General features: G+C 51.6%; 20 protein-coding genes across 20 annotated transcripts; 10 read left to right on the plus strand and 10 right to left on the minus strand.

The window, feature by feature from the left end:
- Positions 1-1310, minus strand: BCR37DRAFT_162761 (N2227-like protein-domain-containing protein). The gene has a single exon (XM_040866185.1). It carries the CDS (start codon positions 1231-1233, stop codon positions 82-84), a length of 1152 nt encoding a protein of 383 aa, XP_040722769.1. The 5' UTR covers positions 1234-1310; the 3' UTR covers positions 1-81.
- A 45-nt stretch (positions 1311-1355) lies between these two features.
- Positions 1356-1825, plus strand: BCR37DRAFT_162838 (splicing factor 3B subunit 5/RDS3 complex subunit 10). The gene has a single exon (XM_040866188.1). It carries the CDS (start codon positions 1414-1416, stop codon positions 1669-1671), a length of 258 nt encoding a protein of 85 aa, XP_040722770.1. The 5' UTR covers positions 1356-1413; the 3' UTR covers positions 1672-1825.
- On the minus strand, positions 1361-2773 carry BCR37DRAFT_415468 (uncharacterized protein). The gene is made up of 2 exons (XM_040872282.1): positions 2519-2773; positions 1361-2477 (listed from the first exon to the last, which is right to left on the minus strand). The coding sequence occupies exons 1-2, from the start codon at positions 2656-2658 to the stop codon at positions 1739-1741; spliced, it is 879 nt and encodes a 292-aa protein (XP_040722771.1). The 5' UTR covers positions 2659-2773; the 3' UTR covers positions 1361-1738.
- A 67-nt stretch (positions 2774-2840) lies between these two features.
- Positions 2841-3721, minus strand: BCR37DRAFT_383342 (peroxisomal membrane protein-like protein). The gene is made up of 2 exons (XM_040870046.1): positions 3304-3721; positions 2841-3265 (listed from the first exon to the last, which is right to left on the minus strand). Exons 1-2 carry the CDS (start codon positions 3649-3651, stop codon positions 2906-2908), a joined length of 708 nt encoding a protein of 235 aa, XP_040722772.1. The 5' UTR covers positions 3652-3721; the 3' UTR covers positions 2841-2905.
- Positions 3722-3741: 20 nt separating this feature from the next.
- On the minus strand, positions 3742-4545 carry BCR37DRAFT_162859 (uncharacterized protein). The gene is made up of 2 exons (XM_040866189.1): positions 3918-4545; positions 3742-3877 (listed from the first exon to the last, which is right to left on the minus strand). Exons 1-2 carry the CDS (start codon positions 4347-4349, stop codon positions 3833-3835), a joined length of 477 nt encoding a protein of 158 aa, XP_040722773.1. The 5' UTR covers positions 4350-4545; the 3' UTR covers positions 3742-3832.
- Positions 4337-5349, plus strand: BCR37DRAFT_410930 (uncharacterized protein; the record flags this gene model as incomplete). The annotated part of the gene is made up of 4 exons (XM_040872187.1): positions 4337-4525; positions 4550-5169; positions 5206-5242; positions 5270-5349. Exons 1-4 carry the CDS (start codon positions 4495-4497, stop codon positions 5347-5349), a joined length of 768 nt encoding a protein of 255 aa, XP_040722774.1. The 5' UTR covers positions 4337-4494.
- A 936-nt stretch (positions 5350-6285) lies between these two features.
- BCR37DRAFT_337445 (S-adenosyl-L-methionine-dependent methyltransferase) lies at positions 6286-6963 on the plus strand (the record flags this gene model as incomplete). Its single annotated transcript, XM_040867260.1, has 1 exon — positions 6286-6963. A coding segment is annotated over one exon (678 nt), but the record flags the coding sequence as incomplete, so codon positions are not given.
- Positions 6964-7020: 57 nt separating this feature from the next.
- Positions 7021-9365, minus strand: BCR37DRAFT_162868 (uncharacterized protein). Its single transcript, XM_040866190.1, has 2 exons — positions 9161-9365; positions 7021-9116 (listed from the first exon to the last, which is right to left on the minus strand). The coding sequence occupies exon 2, from the start codon at positions 9065-9067 to the stop codon at positions 7067-7069; it is 2001 nt and encodes a 666-aa protein (XP_040722776.1). The 5' UTR covers positions 9068-9116; positions 9161-9365; the 3' UTR covers positions 7021-7066.
- A 1654-nt stretch (positions 9366-11019) lies between these two features.
- BCR37DRAFT_162815 (uncharacterized protein) lies at positions 11020-12497 on the minus strand. The gene has a single exon (XM_040866187.1). It carries the CDS (start codon positions 12352-12354, stop codon positions 11149-11151), a length of 1206 nt encoding a protein of 401 aa, XP_040722777.1. The 5' UTR covers positions 12355-12497; the 3' UTR covers positions 11020-11148.
- Positions 12498-12900: 403 nt separating this feature from the next.
- BCR37DRAFT_351383 (RTA1 like protein-domain-containing protein) lies at positions 12901-13785 on the plus strand (the record flags this gene model as incomplete). Its single annotated transcript, XM_040868066.1, has 1 exon — positions 12901-13785. A coding segment is annotated over one exon (885 nt), but the record flags the coding sequence as incomplete, so codon positions are not given.
- A 142-nt stretch (positions 13786-13927) lies between these two features.
- Positions 13928-14440, plus strand: BCR37DRAFT_336827 (opioid growth factor receptor conserved domain-containing protein; the record flags this gene model as incomplete). Its single annotated transcript, XM_040867243.1, has 1 exon — positions 13928-14440. A coding segment is annotated over one exon (513 nt), but the record flags the coding sequence as incomplete, so codon positions are not given.
- Positions 14441-14553: 113 nt separating this feature from the next.
- BCR37DRAFT_395230 (PPP4R2-domain-containing protein) lies at positions 14554-15232 on the minus strand (the record flags this gene model as incomplete). Its single annotated transcript, XM_040871594.1, has 2 exons — positions 14554-14892; positions 14948-15232. 2 exons carry the CDS (start codon positions 15230-15232, stop codon positions 14554-14556), a joined length of 624 nt encoding a protein of 207 aa, XP_040722780.1.
- Positions 15233-15256: 24 nt separating this feature from the next.
- Positions 15257-16255, plus strand: BCR37DRAFT_163309 (uncharacterized protein). The gene has a single exon (XM_040866195.1). The coding sequence runs from the start codon at positions 15756-15758 to the stop codon at positions 16011-16013; it is 258 nt and encodes an 85-aa protein (XP_040722781.1). The 5' UTR covers positions 15257-15755; the 3' UTR covers positions 16014-16255.
- BCR37DRAFT_340243 (uncharacterized protein) lies at positions 15346-15690 on the plus strand (the record flags this gene model as incomplete). Its single annotated transcript, XM_040867354.1, has 1 exon — positions 15346-15690. A coding segment is annotated over one exon (345 nt), but the record flags the coding sequence as incomplete, so codon positions are not given.
- Positions 15925-16489, plus strand: BCR37DRAFT_162964 (uncharacterized protein). The gene is made up of 2 exons (XM_040866191.1): positions 15925-16071; positions 16110-16489. The coding sequence occupies exons 1-2, from the start codon at positions 16050-16052 to the stop codon at positions 16478-16480; spliced, it is 393 nt and encodes a 130-aa protein (XP_040722783.1). The 5' UTR covers positions 15925-16049; the 3' UTR covers positions 16481-16489.
- Positions 16490-16497: 8 nt separating this feature from the next.
- Positions 16498-18270, minus strand: BCR37DRAFT_389394 (mitochondrial outer membrane protein C83.16c; the record flags this gene model as incomplete). The annotated part of the gene is made up of 1 exon (XM_040870728.1): positions 16498-18270. One exon carries the CDS (start codon positions 18268-18270, stop codon positions 16498-16500), a length of 1773 nt encoding a protein of 590 aa, XP_040722784.1.
- Positions 18271-18413: 143 nt separating this feature from the next.
- On the plus strand, positions 18414-19061 carry BCR37DRAFT_395233 (uncharacterized protein; the record flags this gene model as incomplete). Its single annotated transcript, XM_040871595.1, has 1 exon — positions 18414-19061. The coding sequence occupies one exon, from the start codon at positions 18414-18416 to the stop codon at positions 19059-19061; it is 648 nt and encodes a 215-aa protein (XP_040722785.1).
- Positions 19062-19344: 283 nt separating this feature from the next.
- BCR37DRAFT_383354 (Ctr copper transporter family-domain-containing protein) lies at positions 19345-20319 on the minus strand. Its single transcript, XM_040870047.1, has 4 exons — positions 19986-20319; positions 19709-19947; positions 19596-19671; positions 19345-19556 (listed from the first exon to the last, which is right to left on the minus strand). The coding sequence occupies exons 1-4, from the start codon at positions 20070-20072 to the stop codon at positions 19446-19448; spliced, it is 513 nt and encodes a 170-aa protein (XP_040722786.1). The 5' UTR covers positions 20073-20319; the 3' UTR covers positions 19345-19445.
- Positions 20320-21307: 988 nt separating this feature from the next.
- BCR37DRAFT_383362 (uncharacterized protein) lies at positions 21308-22342 on the plus strand. The gene is made up of 2 exons (XM_040870048.1): positions 21308-21824; positions 21870-22342. Exons 1-2 carry the CDS (start codon positions 21673-21675, stop codon positions 22069-22071), a joined length of 354 nt encoding a protein of 117 aa, XP_040722787.1. The 5' UTR covers positions 21308-21672; the 3' UTR covers positions 22072-22342.
- Positions 22343-23120: 778 nt separating this feature from the next.
- Positions 23121-23944, minus strand: BCR37DRAFT_403644 (Ccc1 family; the record flags this gene model as incomplete). The annotated part of the gene is made up of 2 exons (XM_040872017.1): positions 23121-23764; positions 23908-23944. The coding sequence occupies 2 exons, from the start codon at positions 23942-23944 to the stop codon at positions 23121-23123; spliced, it is 681 nt and encodes a 226-aa protein (XP_040722788.1).
- Between the last annotated feature and the right edge of the window lie 3984 nt (positions 23945-27928).

The following is a 27928-nucleotide window of genomic DNA, read 5'->3' on the forward strand; positions in this document are numbered from 1 at the left end:
CTGCGAGGTCATCTTCACCATCTACTTCAATGACTGGTCAACCCAGGCAGCTGCGATGCTGCTCGTTAATCATATATCTCATCAGGTACTCGAGTCTATATACTCCAGTTCAGACACAAAGTACCATGTTCGGTAGTAGTGCATCAAGTTCGACTCCCGATCGCCCAAATACTGCACATCATTCCAGGAACTTTCCTTGAAGACAAAGCCCATCTGTTCCATCACGCTCTGCAGCTCCGATGCAGTCAGCTCGATACTACCAATGTACCGTCCTTGTTCATCATGAGACGCTCTGCTATCTTGACCATGCTTTGTTCGGTGCTTTGCATTCTCATGATGATACAGAAAGGGTCCATGGTTGATGAGAAGTCCGCCTGGCTTCAGTATCCGCTTGATGACATCCAGAAACTCCAGGATATTGTGTGCAGTGTCCAGGAAGAAGCAGGTTGCCACAGCGTCAAATGTACCCCTGTGATCATCGCTCGAAAAGGACTCGATAAAGTCGCCCATGGCCATGCTGAGCTTGCCGCCAGCAGCATAGCCTGAAGTGGGCACTTCATCTGGTACACAGTATGTGACATGAGCGCTTCCCTTGCGATTTGAAAACACTTGTGGATCCATATGCAGCGTGAATGCACTCCGCTTCATGACTTTATTGAGGATGAAGTTGCTACACGCCAGCATTGGGTAGGAGAAGTCATTACCAACTGAGTCGAAACCCATATTGGCAATTTCAACAGTCAGACGGCCCAAGCCACATCCAGGAGTCAAAACACGAAGACTGTTGTAATTCTCTTGCCTGGGCAAGTACTTTTGTAATCCACAATAGATTGGACCATAGCATGCATCACGCTCGACCTGACCTTCCTTTGACCAATCACGCCAAAGCTGCTTCAGTGTTTGACGGACTTTGTCGATATCAGCGTCTGTCACATCGTCTACTTTGTACTTGGAACTCCAAGCAGCGCCAAGCATCGTGACGGATGCATGTGCCAGGATAGCTTCGGCTACATCAGCATTGTCACTGATGGCATCACTTGCAACTTGAATCTTGTCCAGGTGATCTGGGAGAAGCTGCTTGTGCTTGTCAGGTAGAGCAATGTAGTCTTGGCGCTTTTGTTGCATGATGGCTTGCATGGATGATCTGTACAGAGCATAAGCGGTCAAAGTGCGCAACAAAGAGCGCGTCTCAGCTGCCGCTTGACTGCCATCTAGTAGTTCCTCTGACACCATGCCAATTGTAGCCTAGCAGCGGAAAGCACAGAGCAGAAAGCAGAGAGCAATAAGTAACAAGTGGTTGTCTCTGGTTGTCGTCTCATCTGAAGAAACTTCGCAGCGACGACGAAATCCATCCACTCGACCTCTTCCTCCCCCTGCTCTTCTCTTCCATTTACGTTACATAGCTTGCTAGACATGGCCGATAAGCTACGTGCTCAACTAGATCTCGAACAGCTGCACCAACGCCATGTTGGCACACTACACCCCGACTCAACGAAGTACGAATGGCTGAGCAACATGCACCGCGATTCTAGTACCAGCATGCTTGGCCATCCTGCGCTCTTGAGCTATATGGCCATCGCTCGCAATGTTCCACGCGTATTGGCAAAGACGGATCTGATTGAAGGCATGATTCGGCCGTGTGGGCCGCCGCCGTTCAAAGAAGAAGCTTGAGTTTACACAAGGAGACAGCGTGCGCATCAACGAAGAGGATTAAATTGAGAAAAAGCATTAAAGACGCCTAAAGAAGATCTCGCTCGCCATGCGCAGCAGGCTTACTAGGTTCCTCCTCATTCGAGTGAACCTCAAAATGACTCTCATCTGCGTTCCGGACATGCAGTAAATCAGCTTGTTCCTCTAGATCCATCAAAGCTGCACGTTGTCTCCGCGCTTCAAGGCGTGGACCTAGTGCTTTTTGATGGCGTCGATACTCGACGTAGATATAAGCGCCGACGCCAAGTGTGATGAGACCAGCAATCCCAATCAACCAAGGTGTCGCTTGTGAGGACTGTCCACGTTGCAATAACCAGCCAAAATAGACGGGTGGGTAGAGGCCTGGTGAGGAGAGTACCACGGCCAACAACCAATACCGATACTCAATTGACAGCACACTGGCAAACAGCGGTGTGGAGAAGTGTGAGGGTACGGCAGAGAAGCGAATGGCCAGAAGCATGGGGAAGCCACCTTCTTCAATGACACTGACAAAGATGGCGTAATTCTGGTACTGCTCCTTGAATGCAGCGAGCTTTGAGCGGAAAGCATACCGGAAGCTGAGGAAGAGGAGAGAGTCGCCAATCGTGGTGGCCACTAAAACAATAAGGAAGCCGAGATTACCATAGACAAAGCCAGTCAGAATAGAGATGAACTCTGTACCAAATAGCGGAGGAAAAGAGACGACAATGAGCAAACATGACGGTAGAAGAAAGCCGCCTGGTCGTTGCGTGTACTTTTGAGCCAGCGGTTTCGCCCAGTCCAGTATCCTGCAGTAGTCAGTACAATGTGGCAGCAAAGAAGCTTGTACCGCTTGTGAAAGATGATGGTCAATAACATGACGAGCGCAAAGGTGCCGACGATGCTCCCTGCAGCAATCATCTTTTGTCGCCTTGAGAGCTTATTATAGCGCCGTTGTACTGCCGCGACAATGACATTTTGGTGCATCATGTCTCAGCAAACCCCTCAGAGACTGTCTGCAGCACGTATCCGACAACCTCCGCTCACTCGGCCGCTTGGCCTGGGCACCTTTTGCGGCTGTATGCTTGGTTTTGGTGTGTTTGCGTGGATGCAAATCTTAAAAATGGAGTCAAACGCTGCGTCAAGACAGGCCCAGGGTATACAGATGAGGACGGGCAGTGAAATGGAAGCAAACGATACAAAGAACACTGGACTATGACTGCAAGCAAGAGAGACTCTAAGGAGCCGTCTTCTTCCACTGGGACTGCAAGCCCAGCAACGAAGAGCCGAGTCCAGCAAGACCGATAAAGCCATCGTCAAAGTTGAACACGCCAAGCGAGGTTCCTGGGTTGCAAATGTCGAGGCAGTCCTGGAGAAGCTGCCTCTTGGCAGCAAAGGCGTCCTTTGCGAGCTTCTGCGACGCCATCTTCTTTTCAGCATCAGAGCTGATGGATTCACGGGCAGTCTGCTCGCGAATGAGATAGAGCTTGTACAAACCGGCAAGGATGTTGCAGGAAAGCCCAGCGAACCAAAATTTGGCGGCCGTCTGGGAAATGGCCTTGTTGTTCTTGAGCGTGATGAACTTGGTTCCGTGTGCCTGTTGTCAGTACTGTCATGTGCAAGTGAATAGCCTACCCAGTTGGCGATATCGTAGGTCAGGTACCCTGCATATCCGAGCTGCCTACCAACACCGAGCGCTTTCACAATCGGGTCCGCCTTGGCTGGCGACTGCAGCAACACAGCGGCAGCTCGTGCATGCTCGAGGTTCTTGCCCACACGCATCAACTTGCGAGCAAGCGCAAGGTGCGACTTGAGAGCCGACCAGGGTGCAATCTCGGCGGGGAGGGCGCCTTTACGCAGGAGGTACCAAGCATAGAAGCGGGACCAGTATTGGATGGTTCGGTAGACCTTGTCCCTGCCGACAGTGGTGCTCGTGAATTTGAGCAGATGTGTGAGAAGCGGGCTGTATGCAAGCGTGTCCATGGCTGCAGTTGACTAGTCTATCTACTGACTGAGTAGGCTTCTTGGGAGTGGTCGTCGTGGTTGCTGCTGTCGGATGCTCAAAAGTCGCGGGGGGAATTTGGCCGAGGATCAATTTGAGCAAGTTGATGGCATGAGCTCCCGTTTAGACACAGATATATAGGTTATATGGCATAGAAAGGGCCTACGTGTTGAGCAGGCCAATGAGGAAGGTAGCAAGGAAGGAGCCCTGTTGTCAGTGTCACTCATAGGCATAAATCTGCACATACCGTGAATGTCAAGTCCTGGGTCAGCGCAGACAAGATCGGACTCGACGTGACGGGCGCATCGGGATCTCGCCGAGTCGTACGGTTCAATAGACACTGCTTTGCTTGCCGCCAGGGTAGTTCCGGGATCAGCTGCGAGGCTCCCAGGGCACGTAGCACCAGGTACGCGCCGCCGGCAACGACAAAGAAGAGCCGGCCAAGGCGTTTCAGCAGCATACCAGACACGATGCCAATGATGGATCCCGTAGCAAATTGATGCGCATCGAGAATGGGCCGCGTGCCTGCTGTCCGTGTGGATGTTGCCATGGGTGATGGAGCAGTCGGCGCGGCAGGCCCTTCGCACGCAAGACGCCGGGAAGTGGCGAGGCGCGGAGTCAGGGAAGCATAGGCACCTGCTGCAAGAGTCGGCGCAAGAAGCAGTCTAGCAAACGACATGGCACGAGCAGAGAGCAAAGTGCAGTGGCGGCTGGTCTGGTTGTCTGCGGGTGGAATGTGAAATGTCCATGACGACGTGCAACGACCACCAGATCTACGAGACTTGCTCAGTCAGCAGAAGGGTGCTGAGGCTTCATAGTAGAAGATGGGCAGGCGGGGACAGTCAAGAACACAGCGTAGGCAGCATCAGACAGGCGCAGAGGGTCCTGGAGGCCTGCATACATCGCACCAGGACACCTCTTCGGGACACAGTAAGCCTGACCATGTACCGCTCGCAATGTGGGACTTCAACCACTGCGATCCAAAGCGCTGTTCAGGCAAGAAAATGGAACGCAAGGGTCTCATATTCGGTCTTCGCGTCGGGCAAAAGTTCCCGGGCGTTGTCGTGACGCCTAACGGCAAGCTGCCCGTCTCCCCTGCCGATGCGCATCTTGTTGTTGGTGGCGGTGTCGCTGTGGTCGAATGCTCCTGGGCAAGACTCTCTGAGGTCCCTTTTACGCGGATTGGTGGACCTTGTGAGCGGCTCTTGCCTTACTTGATTGCCACCAATCCGGTCAACTATGGCAAACCTTTGCGTCTCAATTGCGTCGAAGCCATTGCTGCCTGTCTGTGCATCACGGGCAAGGAAGAGCAAGCACGAGACATCATGTCGCATTTCAGCTGGGGCGAAGCCTTCTTTGATGTCAATCGAGAACTGCTGGATTTGTATGCAAGCTGTACAGACTCGGCCGATGTGCAAACGAAGCAGGAAGAGTGGATGGAGAAGCTTGAGAAGGAGTATACAGACCGTCGAAAGGCAGGCAGTGACGAAGATGCAGATGTATGGGAGCAGGGGAACGACAATAGAGCGATACAGGCAGACGATGACAGCGAACAGGATGATGGCCTGGCGAGTGGGAGCGACGCGGAGAGCGAGTCAGCGTACACGACTGACCGCCTGGGCAACCGCGTCAGAATACAACCGGTGACTTCTCAGGGTCAGGGTGCTGCTATCGAGTAGCTGCATACCAAATTTTCTTTATGACTGCTTCATGTTCCCCCACACTTTGATGCTCACACGACACTTTTGACATGATTCCATTACTACTCCACGCAGATGGCTATAGAAGACGCCCAAGCAAGGGCTCTGGCAGGCACAGTCGTCGATAAGCTCGCTGGTATTGAAGAATCCTTCAGATCAGCCAAACTACAGCTTCTAGCAAAAGAAGCAGAACTCTTCAAGCCGCTCTTTGCAAAACGCGCTCGCATTACACAGGCCATCCCGCGTTTTTGGGCAACTGTCCTATCTGCTGAAGACGAATTATCTGATGTAATCAAGACTGATGAATTGGATCTACTCAAATCTTGTCTTGATCTAAGTATTGACCGCGGGCAAGACCCACGCGATTTCGTCTTGACTATGCAATTTGCGCGCAACAACTACCTCGCAGACGACTCTCTTGTACTTGAGAAGGCATTCAAGTTTGACGGCGGAGCATTGCGCAGTAATGCTGTGGCGATCAAATGGAAACAGGGTCAGGACATTGTCGCTTTTGCCAAAAAGCAAGAGCGACTATCTCTCTTTTCGCTCTTTGGCTTTACTCATTCTCATGAATTTGCTGAACCAGATGGTGATGCAGACTACGATGAAGAAGAAGATGCTGAACGCTTGGAAGCATTGCGTTTGGAAGACTTGGCGATCCTTCTCGCTGAAGAAGTCTTTCCGCACGCTCTCAGCTACTTCACAGATGCACTTGCTCCAGATGACGATGAATCCAGGGCTAATACTGCGCCGGTCACCGGCGTCAATACACCTGGCATGCAACCAGAAAGCATGACGACAAGCTTCTTGGACTTGCAGCAGTTGCATCAACAATCAAGACATCCAGCCAGCATTGGACCTGGCAAGGAAGTTGCAGGAGCATGGAAAGGTGCGGCTCTCGCACAAAATGCAGCAGCCATAGAGCATTATGCTGCTGCACATTCTTCTCCGGCTCTGCCAGCGTATCTTCTTCGCCATCGAGATGAATCTGCTGCTGCATTTGGCGAGCGTCTCATGATATCAAATCTGCAGGCTCAACTAATCATGTTTCTGATACAAAGTCACGGCTTCAAAAATGTTCTTGAGATTGGCACATTCACAGGCTTCTCAGCTTTGTGCTTTGCTGAAGCGGGCGCCGACAGTGTGCTCACATTGGAGTTTGATGAGCGGCATGCCTCGTTTGCCAAGCTAGCCATACACGCCGCTGGCAAGTCTGATGTTGTTCGTGTGCTTCGAGGTGATGCACACGCTCTTCTGCGAGACAAGCAGCAAGTTGGAGGCAAAGAGCAGTACGATTTCGTCTTTATCGATGCAGAAAAGCAAGGCTACCAGGACTATTTGACACAGATTTTGACACGCAAGCTGCTTAAGCCAAACGGCCTCATTGTCTGCGACAATACTCTCCGACGTGGTGCTGTCGTTTTGTCAGGACCGCCTTCACGCTCGCCTGCTGAGTCGCCAGAAGAGAAGCGTCGAGCAGAGTCGTTCGAGCAAGACGTCAACGCCATCAAGACCTTCAACACGTTTGTTGCACAACACCCTCAGCTCTCTAGCATTCTACTACCCGTGTTTGACGGCATGAGCCTCATCCGTTACGCATGCTAAACAAGCTCATTACCTAGTCATTTCATCTCACAATCGTTCACTATAGGGTACAATTCTATTTGCGCTGATGTCTGATTCACGATAGCAATGGTCATGAGTACAACGCAGTCATAGGCTGGTAGATGGCCCCATCCAATGCAGACAGCACAAACCGAATAAAATGCAAAGTCCGCTGACAGACTCGTTCTGTTTCAATCAATTTACCTGCCAAGGATTCTCGCAGCTCTGGGCCAGCTCGCCCTGGATAAGCCATATGACAATTCAAAGCAAAACCCGCCTCAAGCGTTGTTATGCGGAAGAGTCCTTGTGGTTGCGTTCTGTTGACAAGGACGCGAAGTTGTGGCCCAATTAAAAAGATCTCATGCAAGGCTAATGACGCTCGATAGTCGCCAGTGACGTTGAAGAAAAGCCTGGTCGTGTGTAGCACATATGATAAAACCTCGCCAATACCAAAGGAGATGGCAGCCTCGATGAAATTGACCTCTGGGAAGATCGATTCAAAGTCTTCGCGGAACAAAGGGAAGTGATCGAGGTCGCGCCGAGCACACGTCATGACGGGAGACGCGTGCATCAAGTATTGCCGGAACGAGTCTGGTTGCTGATCGAGATTACTGACGAGCGAGACATAGGCGTCGACGTTACAGTCAAAGTGGTGTCGCCAGGCTTCAATACCGGCGCCTGATGCAACCGTTATGAGCCAGTGCAACAAGTGAAAGAGTAACTTAGCTTTAGGATCCAAGATAGCCTGTTGCTTCGAGGTAAAGGCGTAGTCGAAGGCTTCTTGACGGCGCTGTGGCCAGTGTAGATGCAACAATCTCAAGCTATAGGCTGCAGCAAGCAATGCGGGTTCCGTCTTGATCAAGACCCAATTTACCTCCCGCCACCATCGATCAATGAGTGGGTGGTCACATGCCGTTGCTTCGATAAGCGCGGTCAGCTTGCTGTCGCCAAAGACAAACGCCCGCATTTGGTGCATTTTGGCATCGTCCAGTCTCATGGAAGACTCCAGGTCGTGCCCGATGAGCTTGAGCACCCTGCGTGGAAAGGTCATGCTATCGAAGCCATGCTCAACTTCCTTTGTATGCACAATAAGACTGTCTCGCCACGAGGTTGGCACGTTGTTGCGCTTGCTCATGCATAGCAGGAAGACAGACTCGCACATCAGGTTGGAGAACGCCTCATCAGATCTCGCGGGACGAGTCACCATGAAAGAAAAGAGGTGGTGAAGTACATCCTTGACTGTGATTGATGGAGGGACGGTCAGCAGATTGCATGCATCTAGCACGAGCGAGAGGAGATCAGCAAGGTTGCCAGACTGCCACGCTTCAAAGCGTGACTCCGGATAGCGTGTTAGAAAGGGCTTGATGTCCTCGGCGTGTTGTACCAAAGTGCCTTCCACGATGTGACGGTCCGACACAAAAAGGTATGACAGACGAGCATCTTTGCATGATAGCAACCTTGTCCTAGTACGAGCCGTATGGCTAAAGTATGCGGTAAAGGCCCCTGATAAAGCAAAGGTATTGTATGCGAGCAGATAGTCTGTGAAAACGCCTTCAGCACCTGCATAGGCGCTGCTCTGGCGAATTGCCGTTTGAGTGTGGCTCTCGACCTCAGCCCTCACAAAAGGCTTGTTGTGTGAGCCCATACAATAGGCGACCGCTGCTGCACGTAATGGCGGGCAGGCACTGAGGAGATCGACGCCAAAGTCAGTCAGCTGTTGCTGCATAGGCTTGTTCTGTGGAAATATTGGCCGAATCCTGGACAACAGCTCTTGGTCGGTCATTTGCGCGCCGCCCGCTCCTGATGTGGACAATGGTGACATGGATGCTCTAGAATGCGTGTCGATGAGGGCTGTATATGCTATGCCATTGAGCGCTTCGGGCGCCGCTGTAGCACCAGGACTTTGACAGAGTGCATTTGGCGCCTTCCGGCGTTGACGCTTGCGAATCTTGGACGGATCAAACGTCGGGTCTGCTGATGGGTCGTGCTTGCAACGGCGATGTGCCTTGCGACACTTCTCGCAGACATAGTCCGAATGTGTATAGCTGCGTTTCGGCGTTGCGCCCTCCGAAGAGGATGGTGCACCGGCCATGTGCTTGTAAAAGGCAATTCGACAACAGCAGAGACCTTGGTCGAGTGCTCTACTGACTCAGTGCCTGAGAAGATACCAGAGAGGGCGTCTGACCTTTGATATGGGTCTTGGGAGTGTCACTATTCAATGTGGAGTCTTCAGGTGTGGCCAGCGCTATCTAGCATCGACTGTCAGAGTCATTGCCATGGCCAGTCACTTCTTCGGAGGCCGCAACCGTCCTCAGTCTCTGGAACACAGAAGCCGACGATGCCAACATGACGGATTATCCCGCCAAGCCCTGAAGGGCTTAAGGGTCAAGACTCAAGACTTAAATCCGAGCACACGTTCGGAGGAAGTCAATTTAGAGTCTCTCCGTCGAGCCTCAATCAGAGTCAATCTCCAGCGAAAAGCCAAAGTAATCCGGGACCCCCGGGCCCCGCCGCCCCGGGCGCTTGTCCAAGTTGCCTGTTCCGCATCTGTTGTCCAGTTATTGGCGGCTCTCTTGACAGTCATCTGCCAAAGCAACTTCATCCGCCAGATTGCCAAATCGCCAATACCAGCCTCAAGGGCTAGTCATCGACTCATCTGGCCTGCTGGTGGCCCACAAGTTTCACGAGAGATCAAGGACACTCGATTAACGGCCACTACTATGTATTGCAATAAAAGTTGTCCATAGTACCTACCGATCGGATCCCCATATAAAGTATGATACAGCGTGCGCACCGCCGCTGCGCAGTGCGCAACTGTAGGCTCGCGAAAGGCGGGCTCGTGATTCCATTTCGGCATGTCTCAAATTCCAGACTGTGTAGCTTGAACACTGTACAGTAACACTGAACACTGGGAGTGCGGACTGTGCAGGTGGGTCAGACGGGCTTCGGAAAAGCGCCATCTTCCGATTTCCTGTGCCGAGTTGCCAACGATCGTTTCGTCATCGGCGACGGGTAACTCGGATTGGTAAGTTCATAAGCAAGGTAAAAGCACAAGTTACAACCCGAGCATCGAGCTCTGCTGCAGACTGCAGTGCTTAGTCCATTGCCGGGGCCTCGCATCTTGGAATTTCTGGCAAGAGTGACATGCCCATTGCCCACAGACTACAGGCTACAGCCCTAGGTTGGCTCCTCGCCGCAAGTCCATCGTATGGCGACTCGACATTGTGTCAGCTGTATTAGGATGACTAGGGATGTGGTAGAACCGGTGGCCTTAGTGAGGCATGGGCCGTAGCCCATTGGCCGTTGCAATTGGGAAACTGGACATGTCTACTATTGTCTACATGTAGTGACGCACATGAGTCGTAGCTCATCCGCAGCTTGATTGACATCCGAAGTATTTCAATACACGTAGGCTCATCAATCAACGAGTGCGCGATAGGTGCCACAATGTCGATATGTGAAAGATTAGCGAGGATGAGCACACGATTGAGCAATCCCAAAAAGCTTTCCACCGATTGCCAACCTAGCCCTGCCCCTGCAGCCTACATCAAACTGCGTTTCGTGCTTGATGGCAAGTTGATGCTCTTCGATGCACTCGTTTGGGATGCGTTGCGTATCCCGCACTGATGGCAGACAACGGTCCACTTCATTATCTTCTTTGGGACTCGGTCGTCACGAAAAAAAGCATTGGTGAGTTTCTTGCGGGTCTAGGACTTTGAGAAGCTTGCCGCGGTCGTGATGACAGTGTGACACTTGATGAGTGATCCTGATTCATGAGTCGGTGACCTGAGGACCTCGATCTGACACTCTCACTTGACAGCTGACACTGTGACCGGACTGGCCCCGAATGGACAGCAATCCATGCCAAGTTGCCAATCTTGCAGCTAGCCCTGTTCATCGCGCGAGTCATGCACATAATGCAGTCATGCACTCCTCAAAATCGTCAAGACATTGAAGACAATCCTTCCGTGTCAATTTGCCAATCTGCCAATCTGCCAATGATGAAGCGACCAAGCTGAAGCCGAGGGTGCCCGGTGCGGCGGCGAACCATGGGCCTGGAGTCCTGGACATCAAGTCCATGGACCGTGGACCATGGGTCCATGACACAATGTCACACAGACCGGCAATCTTGACACAGTGTAGCTATAGCTTGACAAGCTCAGAAGCCCTGACCTAGCATTCAACAGCTTGCAGCACTCGCAAAACGAAAGGCACCTGCCCGATTGTTCTCTCCGCGAGACGCACTTTTGTCCGTAAGCCATCCACCAAAGTGACAGGAATGCGCCTATCCCGATACGCATGATGCATGCAAATCACATAAATACTTTCTTCCGTGAGCTGCGCCAATAGAGATTGTTGTAAGTCAAATTCGTGCTGTACTGCTTGATGCCGATGTAAGCGATGAATGATGTTGTAGACGACAGAAGCTGTCAAAGTCTGTAGTGTTGCAGAATCCATGAGCGATGCAGCATCAAACATGATACTGACAAGATCCACAATATTGCCATCGTACCAATCTTTGCAAAAGTTAACAGTCGGGAATAGCCGCTCAAATGGCTCCATCTCAGGCTTGTGCTTGTTGTAGGCTTCTTGTGTGATGACGGGGCGGATGTTTTCTTCGCGAAGCAATCCAGCCAAAAAAGGCGGCAAGGTGAGCTGTTTGAAGTAGCCCATGACAATGGAACGTGCTCCTTTGCTATGGAGGGCAAAGCGTTCCACAGGCTCCTGCATTGCAAAACTGCTCATGGCCAAAAAAAAGGTCAGACAGAGGACAAAGCCTTGAGCATTGACTTCCGACTCAAACCGTGAACGTAGTCGAACGATTGCAGCTTGGATGTACTCGAGCGCCGTACGCTTGTCTTCCTGTAGGCCGCGATGTAGCAGGTAGAAGCCCGTAATGGCAAATCTGAAGCCAGGGGAATTATCGAGCAAGTCTGGCGTGTTTGAGCGCCAGAATTTTGCGTCCATCGGCGGCACTGAGAATAAGGAGGTGGCCAGTTCCGTCATTTCTCTGTTTGTTGCAATGATGGGACAACAGGAAAGCGTGCTCGGATCTTGGATGCGCGTGGCGGAGAGATCTTCCTGCTTTGGCAAGATTGCTACTTGGATAGTTTTCCCCTCTTCAGAAGGTTGCTGCACGGAAGGAAGAGGAGGTGCATCAGGCCGATCGTGTATGCAGCGTCTGTGTGCAAGTCGACACTTTTCGCAGCGCCAGGCGCTTTGTTTGTAGCGGCGCCGTCTTTTGATGGGCTTAGCAGGCAGTGTTGCCCCGCTTGACTCGAGAGAGTTCGTCTCGCTTGAAGTAGATCTGAGGTATACAGAAGCAGGCGGTGAAGCCACGCTTGATCCGGCGGAAGTCGTCTCGCTTGAAGTAGACATGATTTATAGGGAGGTATAAATGTATTAAAGTTTAAAGCATCGCTTGGCAAGCGAGCAGCTGCAGTCTTGCCTCGCTAGCCCTTATGCAGCTCCACACGGAGTTGATCACTGTTGATGTCGTTGCTGGCGACTCTTTCGCGTTTACACAGACGCAGATTCAGATTCACGAGATCCAGTCTGATTACGCTGATATTGAGCGTGTTTGCTTAAGCTCGCTGCCAAGGGAACATTCAAGTTTCTCCAGCATGAGCCACGACCACTGACCACTCGCTGTAAACACGACGGCGATGACTGCAACCCGCAAGCTTGCGTCAAGTTACGTGCTTCACTGCTACTAGCTAAGTCTAGCTTGCTGTAATCTCTCGTGACGGCCCCTGCTCCCAGGCTTAGCACGCCCGCTATACGACCGCGTATTCACCTCTTTGCTTAGACATGACCATCGTGCTTGTCGCAAATCCCACCTTCACCTTGTATGCTCCCTAGATCTTGGCACAGCCTATAAAGCATGGCTCCTCTGCTGCTCTTGCAAAGCATCTTCAAGTTGCAATAGCCATGGTTCTTTGGTACTACGACCCTTCCAAGACACTCTGCTACGTTGGTCTCGTTGCCTTTGCCATCGCGACAGCATACCATGTGGTCATGATTTGCAAACATAAAAGCCTCTACTTCATCCCATTCATCATCGGTGGCGTATCACAGGTCGGAGGCTACGGTGCTCGCATCGCTTCAGCAGATGACAAGGAAGCCATTGGTGCGTACATTGGCCAATCACTGCTTCTCCTCCTACCGCCTATCTTCTATGCCGCCTCCATCTACATGGTTCTCAAGAAGCTCATTGTCCACGAGCGTGCGGAGCAATACAGCATGATGAAGGTCAAGAACATGACCAAGATCTTTGTGACCTTTGACTGCATCTCACTCTTTGTACAATCATCTGGTGGTGGTCTGCAAGCCACATCTGGGGACATCTCCAAGTATGGGCAGTGGGTCGTGGTTGCCGGTCTCGTCGTGCAGGTTTTTGCCTTTGGTTACTACATGTTGGTTGCTGTCCGCTTTCAAATTCACATTCGCAAGGCCTCAGAGACGGGCATCTACCATGGTCGAACAATGAACCTTGGCGCTGGCTTGTTCAACTTCATTAGGCTTGCACATGTGGAGCGCATCTTGGCTGCCTTGCACATTTCCAGTGCTCTTATCATGGTGCGAAGTATCTACAGACTGGCAGAGTACATCGAAGGCCGTGAGGGATGGCTCGCCACACATGAGTGGACCTTTTACATCTTTGACACGCTCACCATGTTCCTGGTCATGGTCGTGCTTGCCGCCATTTACCCACCACGGGAGCTGGAGAAGTCTGCGAGTCAAGATGGCGGTGCAACCATGATGCAAACGCGCTCTTCTAGCCCACTGCAAAAGGCTGAGATGGCCTAGCTGTTGTCAGTATGAGACGTCCATAGAATCAATTCAGGCCATGGCCGCTTGCTGTAAAGACGCGACCATTTCAGACTGCACAACGACGCGTAGACCCCAAACAAACACTCCCGAGCTGGGAATGCAACGCGTCGCATCGTTGAGTAATGTTCGTTTCTATCTACAGGGATTGCCCTGTCGGCCAGATAATCTGACCATTGATGAACTCATTCTGAAATGGCGGGGACAGTATAATGTCCTCGAAGACCGCCACGGCTACATACAGTGGCTCTTCCCATTACGGCAACAAGGCGTCAATCCATATGCATCTGCTCTCTTACAGCAGGAAGTTGACATACTCAGCACATCACGAGAAGCGCAATGCAGAATGCTGAGTGCGCTGGATATGATGCTAGACTTTTACGGTATGCGGTGGCAAGACCAGAAGCTGCGACAGCTGGGTCGAACAAGCAGCTACAAGGTACGCTACTGCAATCTCATGAATCACACGCACAACTTTCTTCGCATCTCGCGCATCCTGCAGTCTCTGTGTCTCTTCGGGCTGAGCAGCTACACGACACCCATCGTGCTGTACCTGTTGAGTGAAGTGTGTGCCAAGGAACTGGGGAGTCCCGGACTGTTTCGCAGCTTGAAGACTTTTTGGATCGAGTGCCTGCCAAAGGAGGATCAAGCACTCATGCGTCTGCTCGCAAAACGCGTCTCCCAGGGCGACTTGTTGCTGACACCGACCATCTATGTCGACATGTTGCACAAATTGCAAGCACGTCGTCACTCTGCAACATCTGCAGGCTCCGCTTGACGACTTCGCATCACAGCCGAGTCTGAGAAGGCACCAGGATAATCATCCATCTGTACAGACTGCGCTTGCGCGCCTGCGTAGTGCGCAATCGCCTCTTTCGTCTCATCTGACTGAGGACCAAGATCAGCAGCATCCATTGGCGCGCTTCCTGTTGGCATGTCATCGAGTGGACCATTTGTGAAGACCACGCCATTTGGCATGACTGTGCGCATGTCTTCCGTGAGCCACGGAATGGGGACTAGCAGCGAGGTTTCGGCTGGTTCAGGCTGGGCCTCCTCTTGTGTAAAGTCGAGCGTCGTCGACGTCACCTGATGTCAGTAGCGTCCTTGTACAAGTAGACATTAGCATAAAGCAATTGCATACCGAAAGAACCTTGACGAGCGCACGAACATACTTGTCCACATCTGTGTACCAGCGATGCGGATCGACCAGAAGCTCTGCCAGTCGCTGAATTGTATGCGGCGGCGCTGGGTACGCATTGATTTGCTCTGCCAAGGAGACTGCATCGATGGATGACGGCCAGCTTGCGAGCACCTGTGTCAGACGCGCTTCAATGAGCCGCTGAGCTTCCTGCCAGTCTTCCGGCGCCTGTCCAAGCGCGGCCCGGCTCAGAACATGCTCCTGGCCGAGGGGCTCTATGCGCGACATGGCGACTGTGGGAGTTGATGTCCTCAAATTTGGCGACGACATTTCATCAGCTCATTCAGAGACGACGCGTCCATTTGGAGTGATCAATGAAGGAAGCATTCAAGCCGACGTGGTTTGCGCAGCTCTACTACAGCAGATGGAGGACACTGCAGCTACCCTGGCGAAAGAGCTTCTTTCGAGGGTTTGACCTCGATGGCAACAAGTACTTTGAGTCGCATAATCCACTCAACCCGGCCAAGTTTAGGCGGACCGTCAAGTATGTGCATGACGGACACTATACAGACAACAATGTGACGCCGCAGTGGATGTCCTGGCTACGGCATACGAAAAAGGATGCACCGACGCTCGATGAGCTGTATGCTGAGGTGGCACGGATCCACTCAACCCGTCAAAACGCCCAGCTCGTGCATCAGCGATGGGAAGATGAGAAGCAGAGGTTGGCAGCACCTCAGCAGGATGCTGAAACAAAGAATGTCTCATCAGACTACTTGGAAGCGCCCGGTACGCGTGATGAGAAGGGCGAATGGCAACCCGAGGCCTGGGTCTCAAAACCAGTCAAACGCTGAGTTGTCAATATTTGCCTGCGATATGGACGACCTCTATGTCCTGTTCTTGCTCCCATCTGCATCAATCCTGCACAACGCACGGCTGCAATATGGTTGCTCGTGCACGAAAGCTGAGGCTCTCCAAGGTCAAAGCAAAAGAGAATGAACTTGCGCTCGGTCTGCTGCACATTGCACTGTCCTCTGCTTTGCTCACCCTGCTGCGTCGATGGCTCTAGTTAAGGCTAGCGGGCTCCTTGGTCTTTCCCTCCGCGATGCCTCTCATCAAGTCGGATCGTAAGCATAGACAATACGGTGGCAAGCGCTAATCCCAGTGGCCAATACAGTCATCATCCTTGGCGGCATTTACCAAGTCTATGCAGCCGTCTGGGCAATCTTCTACCCTCGCGCCTTTTGCACTTTCATCACAAAGGTTCTAGAGCCCCTTGTGGCGCCGATACCGATACTTCAAATCACCAACATCATTGTGGGTACTGTCGTCGTGTCGGCTGAGATCTTGTCTACTTTCAAGCCTCTCAACCGCTTCATCCTGCTCAAGGTCATCTTCTATACGGCAGCAGGCGTGCCGGCCTTTCTGTTGCTCAACACTGTCAATGCAGCCGCGATCTTATGGTACGGAGCGATGCTATTGGCCTGGGGATACTGGGACGGGGAAGCGAGAATAGATGTCAAGATTCAAGCATGATTGTACAAACCGCATTATCATACAGTACCGCGTTTCGCCTTGACCACTTCCTTAGCCAGTTGAACGCGAATATTGAGCCTACCTTCGAGCTCGTTTGCATCGCCATAATCTACCGCGGCACGCAGGTGCCCGTAGCAGTCGTCCAGTTGCTTCTTGCAAATGGCATCCTCCAACGGAAGTGCCTCCCAGTACATGCAGCAAGCGTATTCATACTCGCCAAACGCCAACGCCCATACTTCCTCTGTACCGCTCTTCTTGCGTGCAAGAACATCTTGCTCCAGTATCGTGCCAGCCTCATTTGGTCTGCCAAGGTTACGCAACACAACAGCTTGCATGAGCTTGCTGCACAACACATCATCGTCATCCATGTCTGGTGCAGGCGTTACCTGCGTCCACCTTTCTAGCGCGGCAGGCGACATACGGCGATAGCCATTGTAGATGTATATGAGCTCCATGATGGGATTCGGACCAGCAAACTCAGCCAAGCCAGCGTCAGGTGTTGCTTTGCGTCGCGCAGACCATTTCCGTATGCGCCGCTCAATCAATGCCTCAATGGGCACGCGTTTAACGCCGCCAAACATCTTGGCTTTTGTGAGAAACATGGCAGGGACAGTTTCGAGGAGGGCAGAGGCAGAGGCTAGGGAGGCAGCGTCGCCATTGGCTCGAGCGTCTTGCAATAGACAGCAGGCTGCAAAGTAGGTGTAGAGCGCATGCGACCAAGTATTTTGATCTCTTACGCGAATCAAATAGTCGGCAGCCTCCTTGTAGCGATGATCAAACGCAGCATTCAACGCATACTCAAACAGCATGAGCGCTTCAATCTGCTGGAGTTGTGGTTTTTCCCCTTGAAAGCCTCGATCTAGCACCTGTAGTGCCTCATTCAGCTTGCGCTCCATTGATTTGAGCTTTGCGTCATGTAGTACCCATAGCTTGCCTTTTGGATAAAATGCATTGACTTGTTGCAATGTGTTGTTGGCTCGCTCTATCGGCCATCCATCTGGTCCATCTTCAGTGCTGTATATATCACAAAGCTGTACAGCGCCACCATAGTATTGTACAAGGCTAGCAAAGGCGGCTGCGCCGTGAAGAGATTGAGGCTTGGAAGCGGCAAGCCAAAGGAATTTGAGAGCGTTTTGGCGATTGCCATGCATGCCAAGAACATTGAGCACTTTGGCTAGTTTGGGTGGCAGAAGTGAGATGATGAGTGTCAGCAAGCCATAGCAAAGGAGCGTTCCTGACTGAATTGCCTCATCAACAAGCGGCACTGTAGGGTCTTCGTGCTCTTCTGTTGACGTTTGACTGTGCTTAGCTAGGATTTTGTCGCCATGCTGCTTCCAGATCTTGTCAAAGACTGCATATGCACGCTTGATCTTGAGCACCGATTTGAGCGAGTTCATGATTGTTTCGCCGGCAAAGCCAGTGATGGCGTGCATCAACATGCATTCCCCAAGGACAATCTCATACTCGAGACCAGCAGGGTATGTGCTTGTTGTGAGTCTGTACTTTTGCGCTGTTCGAGCGCCCTTGTCTAGCGCAAGCTCTGCTGCTTCAAACTGTGTGCCAGCCTGCTTGAGTACCTCTGGCTCAAAGCCAAGGACTCCTTGAATGAAGGTTACAACTGCTTCTCCAACTAGATGGAATGACGAGCTGCCAGACTGGAAAATGACGCGCGCTTCAGGGATGCGGTCATCGAGAACAAGATCAAGTCCTTTGAGGACTTGGATAAGGGCGTCGCTATCGACTGCGCCAAGATTGACAGCTTCTTTCTTGCTACCAAATAGAAAAGACATTAAAAGAATGGAGCGACAGGCCAGATGCGCCCTGAGCTTAAAGCTTGAGCTGATATAAAGCTTGTTTTGTGTCGCGTTGCACAGTGAAACGCGGCGTCGAATTGGCGACAGCAGATGGACTTCAACCAACCGCTTCAAGCCAGATGCTGCTGGTTGTGACTATTGCTGGTGGAGCCGGTGCACGCAAGCATCTCCTTGCAAAGCAGCTGAGTGACTTGCTACAGTCTCGCTACTCTACCATTAGCACGGCCATTCTCTCGCTTGAAGACTTTAAAAAGCATGATGTCGAAGAAGTAGAAGAGCCTTCAGGCCTTTCTCTAGCTGCTGTCATTGAGAAGATTGACGCCTATGCAGCTCAATCTGTCAGCTCTGCAAGCCTTGACCTTCAGGTGCTGTTTGTGGAGGGCGTCTATGCCATGCTGCCAGAGCTGCGAGAGAAGAGCGATTTACGCATCTTTATCGATACTGATGCAGATACAAGACTGTCCAACACTGTTCTCGATAAGAGCGATGCAGGTATACCGCTAGATCAAATCCTGACGAGCTGGATCAATAAGGTCAAGCCAAGCTTTGACAAGTACGTCAATGAGACTAAAAATCATGCAGATGTCATTCTGCCGCGCGGTATCTGTAATGAAGGTGGAGTAGCGACGATCGCTACATACTTGCTGGATGCAGTAGCGAGCAGACTCGATGGCACCTCGGACCTCTCGGCGTCCCAAATGTTGGTGTCGCGTGCTGGCATGAGAAGTCTGCGCGACTCGGACAATATCTACTACGATTCATCCTAAGCTCTGTTTTACATCAGTTGTCATGCATTAATCAGCATGATGGTTCCAAACATGGCACGAGTCCAGATTGCTGAATTGCATAGCCTTTGGTTGTTGGCGCCCTTTTGCTGACGACAGCGTTAAAATGGTGCAAGGGAGAGCCGGGTCACTTTGCGAAGTAGATTCTCTTCAGGCTGCGCTATCGCCATCAAGATCGCTGACGCATGCCAGGCTATTGACACCGAGTCCTTACAGCTCGAGATCTGGTAGCAGTGCATGAGCGGAAGCGATGAAGAGCACAAATGTGGCGAGTAGCTTGCGATTCACATATGGATATGTATGTCGGCCATACTCAAGCAGCTACGATATACGAATATTGCGAAAAGGCTACAGATTCGAGGAACATCAGTGACAAGCCATGGACTTGCTGCCGATGCTTGCTGGATCAGTGTTGAAGAAGTAGTGGCCAAGACCTGCGCCAATGACGACGGCTGCCATGACATAGACATTGAATGTCTGCTTATTAGCATTATAGCTGGCTGTGCTGGAACTCACCATGAAAACGAGCATGAGGATATAAGAGACAGCCACTTGAAACGCATACAAGAATGCCTTGATCATCTGGGATTGCCTGCTGTTAGCTTGACGGACGTGAAGCAGGGACTGACCTGATTGCGCGCGGCGTACGATTTGTTGCTCGTTCTGACGATACAGTACCTGCTTGAGAACTGTCGATGTCAATGGCGCCGATGCCTGCTTCATAGCGACGGATTCGTTCGCGAATAAACTCAAAGAGCATAGCAAAGAGGATGATGATGATGCAGCTCTGTAGAAGTGACCAGACGCCAGTGATGTGCCACTTCTCAGTAAGAATGCAGAGGTTTTTGATGTCTGCGTTGAGGTACATCTGGAGTCAGCGCGGTGCAGAGTATAGCACTAGCTTGCATTCATGGAGCACGCGGCTGCGCCCATATCGCCGTGTCCCATGTGTCCATGGTCCATTTTACTGTGGTCCATCATTGTGTGGTCCATTCACGAAGGCCTTGAGAGCGGAGAGAGCAGATATAGGAGCAAGCAAGTTGAAGCGAGTAGAGCAGAGCAGAGCGTGGTGTGGTCAGGAGGTTGAGCGTTGCAGCCAAATTGGGCAAAGTCGCGCAAGTTGGAGCTGACTACTGAGCGAGTACTGGCAAGGACTCAAGGAGTATAGAACTGACGATGGCTGAAGCTGCGAATCTTGCTGAACAGTGCTATACACAGCTGGCTGCCAACTCTGACAATCTGGCCGAGTGCTATGACTCTTTCCTCCGTGCACTCTCTGCCCGTGTGGAGCTTGTGCGTCGAATGCTGAAACAAATTGCTGCTGACTAGCTATAGGTTGCAGAGCAGTGCTATGCTGCTGCGAGGTATGACCAGCAAGAAGCTATGAAGAAGGCACAGACTGCCGAGGAACAGGCCCAGCAGCTCGAGCGTATGATGGCACACTGTAGGGAATTGCAGGCTGAATTTGCAGACCTGGAGGCTGTGTCTGATGCGATGCAAGTAACTTGTTATACATGTGACCTTGCTAACAAATCTAGCAAGATGCTGAATCGCCGTGTCGATGCTGTCGCTGGCTGTCTCGCTGGCTGATGAGTTGTGACTGCGACTTGTTCTATTCCTGGCTGTATTTCAGGGTTAGGGTCGATCTGGCTTCGAAATTGGCAACGAGAAATACAAAGAAGAGAAGAGCATCTATCAGCATCTATCTACGCAGTATTCACTGTATTCACAGTCACTCTCATTTAATGAAGGCAGCAGCACTCGCACTCGCACTCTTTTCCCTCCCAGCCGCCATCTGGGCCCAGCAGGCACCGCCTCCAGCCTGTCTCCTCTCCTGTGCCATCGCATCGCCCTGCACATCACCGGGCGACCTGTCCTGCCAGTGCACAACCCACGGTGCCATCATCCAGCAGTGCATCCAGCAGCAGTGCCCAGATATACAGGCCGCATTGACCTTCTTCAAGGGCCAGTGCTCCGCTTCAGGAAACACCCTCGCCGTCGCCACACCTTCTTCATCTGCGGCCTCGCGTTCCACGTCAGTCACTCCCCCAGCGAGCAGTACTCCCATCCCCATCACTTCCACGTCCTCCGCTTCCTCCCCTTCACTCTCCTCCACGTCCTCTTCTGCCCGCTCATCCTCCCTTGCTAGCACAAGACTGACCTCGTCCAGATCTCAAAACCAGGCTGCACCAAGTGGATCCACAACGCGACAGGGTAACAGCAACATCTCGGCGCAGGCTACGACTACGACAACGCGTCCAATGACCACAGGCTCGCAGGCATCCTCTGCATCGGCTTCACGCACTGCAACCAGCGGCGCGTCCGTGGCCGGCTCCAGCACAATGGGCCTCGCAGTCGTTGCTCTTTTCGCATTCTGCTACATGTTCTAAGCTGCCCACAACCAGCAGCATGACGGTCATACACCTGCTGCGCTTGGTGTTTCTCTTCATCCCTTCAACGTCACTGGCTTGGCAATCTGTGCCGTAGATTCGGCCAATCCCTAATGTAGTCATTCGTTATTATCGTGCTATCCAATCCTGACGCATCTTGCTATCTTCGTATTGCCTCACGGACACGCTCCTCGTCCTCAGACATGCCCGATGCAAGCTGCGCCGTATCCACACCGCGCTGCCGTAGCCCTTCGCGACGCAAGTCAACACTGCCGCCATCCAATCGTCGCTTCTCAGCCACATTCATCTTGGCAGCGTGGATCGAACTGCGCGTATATGCAAAGACAATGCAGGCCTATGGTCAGTATTGGTGTTCGAGGTCGCGTTTTGGGTGTATTACCATGGTGAAGGCTGCGATAGGTGCCGTCAGTGTGCGTGCATTGAACTTGGCCATAGCAAGAGACGCTGCTGCTGCTGTTGATGATGATGATTCTTGCAGCAATGGATCCTCAACTAGGTTTTGTATAAAAGTGTCGCGCAAACACAGCGTGTCGTCATGTGCAAGCCCACGATTCAACGATCAAGTGAACAGTGCCTGGTAATCATTGCTACAGCTCTCTTCTCATCAATTATCACTGGCGAGCATCTTTTTAGTATCGAGCCACTCATCATCCAGCCTATGCGGACAGCACCCGCCATGATAAGGGCGTGACCAGGCACTCCAGACCTGCGATCAAAATCGACAGAATCGAGTTGGTATACATGGTCTGTAACGACTGAGTTGAGGGCGACAAGGCTAAGAAGGCCACAACTTCGGCACAACTGAAGCTTCCTGCGTCATTCTCGCTAGAGACGAGCGCTACTTATGCAACGGAAACGATTGCTGCCGAAATGATTGATGCGACCTCCATTCATCTTCGCTGATCGCTGAAATGCTCTTTAAGCTACAACAAGGTCACTGTTCACTCGCCAGCGCACAAGAGAGCGCAATTGTACTGCCGGCAATGGCCAGTGACGCCATGTAAGGCGAATTGATCACGCTCAATGTCCGGTTTGGTCACTCATTGATTGTATCACTGCAGCTTTTCAGCATCATACCGTGCAGTAGCTATCAAGACAAGAGAAATTGATGGTGTATCAGCAAGGGTCGGGCTGACTCACACAGCACTGCGGTTTCTTGCAGTAATGTACAATTTAGCAATCAAGGCTATGAGCGGCGTCTACCCTTGGTTAATTGTGCCGGATACCTGGAATCGAATTGGTGTTTGACCTAGGGGTGCATGACATGGCTATAGAGATAGACTAGCGTGGTTGGTCTGATGGGAGAGGCCCCAAGTGGATTATTGCTTCTTTGTGCCGCGATGACGATGCCCCTGAAATTTGTCGATAGCGGAGCATGAGAACAAGACTGCTGTCCTTGGAGTCCATGCACAACGACACGACGACTGATTGCTTGCTTGTAGCTATGATTTCTCATTAACTGGAGATTCGTTCAAAGGCAGGATGGATGAGCAGCTTTGATTCGCTCGCATGAATACTCCATACCATAGTTTCCCTTGCATGCATATTTACAGACAAGCGTTTCTCACCCTAGCCCCAACTATGTTCCAGTGCATCTGAAGCACCATCCACATCAAGACTATTGCACCGATCAAGTCTGAAAACGGCGATCTAGACCATAGACAACTCCATAGCTGGCGGCTGCAGCAATCGCGCCAACAGCTAGAGTCTGCACAGCAGACAAGGAGGCAGGCTTATGCTTTCGGCCAACCGAGAAGCTTTTGATGTAACCGAACAAGACCAATACTGCGCTAGTGAGCAATGCAGATATCATCAGACCTTTTGTCCTAGGATTCTCCACAAAGAAATATGGCAGCAAGGGAATAATACCGCCGAGTAGGTAGGCGAAACCAATAGCCAGAGCAGATTGCCACACTCTGTTTGTGTCTGGTTTACTCAGGCCAAGCTCAAATTGCAGCATAAACTCAACCCATTGATCAGGGTTCTTTGCTAGTTCTTCAACGAAAGGCGTGGCAGTATCCTTTGTCAGACCATAAGGCTCCAGAATGTCGTAGATCTCTTGTTTCTCTTCGGTAGGGCAAGTGACAACCTCGTGCTGCTCTCGCTGTCGTTCAAACTTGTAGTGCTCCATCTCACTTTGCGCAGCAAGATATCCACCAAGGCCCATGGAAAGTGCTCCAGAAACCAGCTCAGCAAGACCACCAAGGATGATAATGTCACGTTTCCCAGTGGACGACAAACCAGCAGTCAATGCGAATGGGACAGTGAGGCCATCTGCATGCCAATGATTATATCAGAAACCAATCGAGGGTAGCTGAAGTGTCTTTCGACATGCGGCCGGGCCTCGAGGTCGATAGCATTAGACTCGTCAGACTCGGGGTGAACCTGCGAAGCGTCAGTGGTGTCTGTCTGGTCACCTTGCCCCAAAGCTTGTTGACTACGCTGTCGTGACATTTCGATTGCTTGGCTTGACCGGATTGCCGACGAAAGTTGTCATATATACTCGGTTCAAGCGGCTGCGTAGGTAATGTACCAGTGAGGGAAGTCTCGTCACTTCCGAGTGCCAAGCAATTGACCCTACGAGGTTGCTCGCTCCATGACAACTGGATGCAGCGCCCTCCTTGAACATTCTGCTGGCAGCAGCTTCTCTACATGAGCAATCTATTCTCTTTCTTTCGCTAGAGCTGCTGTTGAGCGCATCTGAGCCTCAAGAGTCAAGACTGGGAGCTATAGCGAGATGCAGCTCGTCCAGACTGTCCAGTGTCCAGTGCCTGTTGTCCGAGGTCGTCTACACTTGTCCCATTTGACACTTCTCAGCCAATCGGCTGGCGGTAGTTTGCCAAGACAATCATGAGCGGTTGCAGGGAGGAAGGAACCTCCCGCTGATGTTTGTGCAGTGAGCATCCAAAGCAGACATGTGATGATGTGAAAGACACAAGCAGCAGCACTCTACAATGCGTAGCCTACTGCAGCGTAGGCCTTCTACAGCATCTTCCCAGTGAAGCTGACGACTTGCCAAAATCAAAGGATATTCACACCACCGGCTCAGGCCCGGCTCCCACCACCTCACGCACTTGACCTAGCCTCTACAGCTACAGCAGATCTCTAATCAAGACATGAACAGTGTCATCATTCTTTGCTGCCCTGAATGCACCGCCAGTCTGACCAGACAAACGCGCCTCCCAGCCTGTGCGCACGCATCATAATGCACCAGAGCCGTTTTCGGAGACTGTACTCCCTGGACAACATCATCGGAGGCAATCCAGCTGTCGCGCATATCTGTCTTGTCTTCTGGAGTCTTTGTCGTCTACCTCCACCTTCACACTGAATCGCCAGCTCCTTGCGAGGTCCGCTGCAAGAGCCATCACAATGGCCGATCACGGCTTGACCATTGTAACTCACAGCGCCAGTTGAAAGCACTGGGTACACCTCGGCAGAATCGAAGTCGACAGCTATGGCTCCCACGCTATCACCTCGGTGGATGCTCAGGTGACCGCTATCTGGGAGACGAACCCACGCAATGGCGTTGTCTTGCGCGAAACTTACGTTGAGCCTGCCACCGTGGAAGTCAGCAAAGGTGTGAATCTTGATCCAGGTGTGTCCTCAGGAGACGACCTCATGTTGGGTGCCAGAGTCTTTGAGTCCAAGAGGAAGACATTGGTCAACAATTTGACCACAATCTTCGGCAAAAAGAACTACCAAGGCATGGTACAAGCGGAAGAATCTCAGAAGCGGGGTCTACCGCATTGCCACACACTCCTGTTTCTTGGTCAGGACATTCGGTTTGATGACCCGTACACCATTGATGAGTTCATCTCATCAGAAATACCTGACCCATCCTGCAGCTACCATGACAGACGACAGACTTCTTGAAATAGTGTCCCGGTGCATGGTTCATGGACCCTGCGGTGACTTGAAAACACATGCTCCGTGCATGCAGCGCGACAAACATGGTAGACTGACTTGCAGCAAGGGATATCCAAAGCCATTCTCGGAGAGTACCGCAATACTCGGCGATGGCTATCCACACTACCGCCGTCGCGACGATGGTCGCTATATTGTGAAGACAATGAGAGGTGTCTCTCATAAGCTGTCGAATCAATGGATTGTGCCATACTGCCCATGGTTGCTCCTGACGTATAACCGCAACCTCAATGCCGAAGTGTGTGGCTCTGCGCTTGTATGCAAGTACATTCACAAGTACATCTACAAGGGCGCCGATCGAGCCACATTGGAAAATAGACTTTTCCAAAGTGTATGAGCTGGCTCTCTATGTGCAAGGGCTGTATGTTGGACCGTGGCATGCCGCCTGCCGTATTTTGGAGTTTCCGATACACTATGGCTATCCATCTGTTGAACAACCCACGTTACATCTGGAGAACGAGCAACCCATCAGTTTCCCGGACAACGTCACGCGCGAGCAACTCGAAGAGATAGTAGCGACGAAGCGGACAAGATTGCTGGCCTTCTTTGACTACAATGCTCAGCATAAGGATGCGAGACATCTGTTGTACCATGAGTTTCCCCAACATTTCGTTCGGGATGACAAACAAAAACCTTCAAGATGGCAGAAGAGAAAACAGGGCCGCCCCGTCTCACGCTTGGTGCACATCCCGTTCGGCGCCGGTGAACCATACTATTTGCGTTTGTTGCTGACGAAAGTGAGAGGGCCAACAGCGTATGTGGATTTACGCACATACGATGGAGTTATCTACGGCACTTTCAGAGAGGCATGTCTGGCACGTGGCCTTCTGGACTCTGAAGAAGAACTAATGCATGCCTTCGAGGAGGCGAAAACGTGGGCGACTGGCAGGAAGATGCGATCAAGTTTCATCACAGCACTATTGCATAACGAGATGCCGCATCCTCTTGCTATTTGGGAACGATTCAAGGAAGATCTATGTAACGATCTGCCTCGGTATATGCAGCGGCACATTGTCTATCCTGAAAGTCTTGAGGACCCGCACCTGGATTATGGATTGTAGAACTATCTGATCTCCAAAGAATTGCAACAAAACGAAGAGACCTTCGACCGACTCAACAATGCAAAGCCACAGATCTACTCGCTTCTCGCATTGAGGAAAATCGGATGTCAAGGTATTCTCCATTGAAGAACAGGCGGAACTAGATCTGCAGCCTGCAATGTGCGCTGGATGGGCAAAATGGCTCTGCATGGAGATGGCTATGGCTATGGCTATCGACTTGCGTGTGTGTGGTGTCGTGAGGAAGTAAAAGTGCGCGTCGAAAGGTCTTTGTACATATCGTAGCCACGCGTGAGAAGAGACGACAAGACGACATAGAGCTAGGGTCCATGCACAACCTCGCTCGAAACTAGCGACCAACTTAGGTAGTTAACAGGTCAGCAGACCCATAGTCAAGAACCTTGCAGATCAGACAGACATCGCTGCGAGCCTCAGTTGCCAGACGTACATCCCAAAGCTACAGAGCAAGGTATGTGTAATGAAGACGGAGACTTGATCTCCTCATTCGGTAGCTCACTATCCTGCCTGCTTGTTCTCGGTCCCAATATTTCACTTTGAAACAACGGCTTCATTCACAATAACCCAGAGCTCTTTTCATCTCGCTCCTCACCACGTTCAAGCTGTCCATGTGGTTCGACCAAGACGCTACGCCGCCACCGTATTGGGACAGTAACGTTTCCCTGATTGCAAGGGCCAGAAGGCATCAAGCGCGGTCCCCAACGCATGTGTCAAAGCACGAGCTCCATTGGGTACGCAAGGTCCGGCGAAGCAGACACAGGCCTCCGGGAACCCATTCCAGGTACTTGTCCAGCACGCACGGCCAAGGCAGACCGCAGGCTGCTTGAAATTGTAGATGACTGCCGATCTTTGTAAAGATTCAGCAGCCGGTAGTAACTCTGCTTCCACCACTTGTTCTGCCCTTGACACCCTGGCGATCTGTGAGAACATTCAAATCGTGGATTTCGTGAGCAAATGCCTACAGTTCGACAGAAGTTTGCCTTGTCTATAGCACAAGAACTTTCAACCTCTGTCAGCAGATCTGACGCAATGTAGATATGAACTGTTTGAAACATTGAAAGGCGCCTCCTTTAATTGAAGAGTATACTTGAAATTCAGACAGCGTCGTGCAAGTAGAGAGTGCCAAAGATAATAGTACACTCCGCGGTTCCAAAAGAGATGCCCAATATGCTTTCCTTATCGGTCATCAAGCCCAGAATAGATATATCGGGTATTGCATTGTACGCCGCGGTGCCAAAGATGCCCAAGATGCTTTGAATAGTGCGCAATGGTGTTTTTATGCTGAATATGTGTATGCAGCGCCGTCTGCATTATCGCCATGTTGACTGTACATCCTGTTCAATGCCAGACTGCTGCGTTCCCCACAAAAGCTCGCCGTTTGTCTTGACTGTGCAAAGATCGCTGTCGTTGCAAGCTGCGACTGCTGTATCCACGGAGC

The sequence above is a fragment of the Protomyces lactucae-debilis genome (genome assembly GCF_002105105.1).
Source record: "Protomyces lactucae-debilis strain 12-1054 chromosome Unknown BCR37scaffold_22, whole genome shotgun sequence".
NCBI lineage: Eukaryota > Fungi > Ascomycota > Taphrinomycetes > Taphrinales > Protomycetaceae > Protomyces > Protomyces lactucae-debilis.

Coding starts and splice junctions, on each gene's coding strand:
- BCR37DRAFT_162859 (XM_040866189.1), bottom strand. CDS start 4,349: ATGTCGTTTGCTAGACTGCTTCTTGCGCCGACTCTTGCAGCAGGTGCC. Junction 3,878..3,917: donor CCCAGGACTTGACATTCACG/GTATGTGCAGAT, acceptor CACTGACAACAG/GGCTCCTTCCTTGCTACCTT.
- BCR37DRAFT_383342 (XM_040870046.1), bottom strand. CDS start 3,651: ATGGACACGCTTGCATACAGCCCGCTTCTCACACATCTGCTCAAATTC. Junction 3,266..3,303: donor CCTACGATATCGCCAACTGG/GTAGGCTATTCA, acceptor TACTGACAACAG/GCACACGGAACCAAGTTCAT.
- BCR37DRAFT_383362 (XM_040870048.1), top strand. CDS start 21,673: ATGCCCGATGCAAGCTGCGCCGTATCCACACCGCGCTGCCGTAGCCCT. Junction 21,825..21,869: donor TATGCAAAGACAATGCAGGC/CTATGGTCAGTA, acceptor TGGGTGTATTAC/CATGGTGAAGGCTGCGATAG.
- BCR37DRAFT_163309 (XM_040866195.1), top strand. CDS start 15,756: ATGGCAACCCGAGGCCTGGGTCTCAAAACCAGTCAAACGCTGAGTTGT.
- BCR37DRAFT_162838 (XM_040866188.1), top strand. CDS start 1,414: ATGGCCGATAAGCTACGTGCTCAACTAGATCTCGAACAGCTGCACCAA.
- BCR37DRAFT_162815 (XM_040866187.1), bottom strand. CDS start 12,354: ATGTCTACTTCAAGCGAGACGACTTCCGCCGGATCAAGCGTGGCTTCA.
- BCR37DRAFT_162868 (XM_040866190.1), bottom strand. CDS start 9,067: ATGGCCGGTGCACCATCCTCTTCGGAGGGCGCAACGCCGAAACGCAGC.
- BCR37DRAFT_415468 (XM_040872282.1), bottom strand. CDS start 2,658: ATGATGCACCAAAATGTCATTGTCGCGGCAGTACAACGGCGCTATAAT. Junction 2,478..2,518: donor ACCATCATCTTTCACAAGCG/GTACAAGCTTCT, acceptor TGACTACTGCAG/GATACTGGACTGGGCGAAAC.
- BCR37DRAFT_162964 (XM_040866191.1), top strand. CDS start 16,050: ATGCCTCTCATCAAGTCGGATC. Junction 16,072..16,109: donor GCCTCTCATCAAGTCGGATC/GTAAGCATAGAC, acceptor CGCTAATCCCAG/TGGCCAATACAGTCATCATC.
- BCR37DRAFT_162761 (XM_040866185.1), bottom strand. CDS start 1,233: ATGGTGTCAGAGGAACTACTAGATGGCAGTCAAGCGGCAGCTGAGACG.
- BCR37DRAFT_383354 (XM_040870047.1), bottom strand. CDS start 20,072: ATGGACCACACAATGATGGACCACAGTAAAATGGACCATGGACACATG. Junction 19,672..19,708: donor CGTACGCCGCGCGCAATCAG/GTCAGTCCCTGC, acceptor AGCTAACAGCAG/GCAATCCCAGATGATCAAGG. Junction 19,557..19,595: donor TCCTCATGCTCGTTTTCATG/GTGAGTTCCAGC, acceptor GCTAATAAGCAG/ACATTCAATGTCTATGTCAT.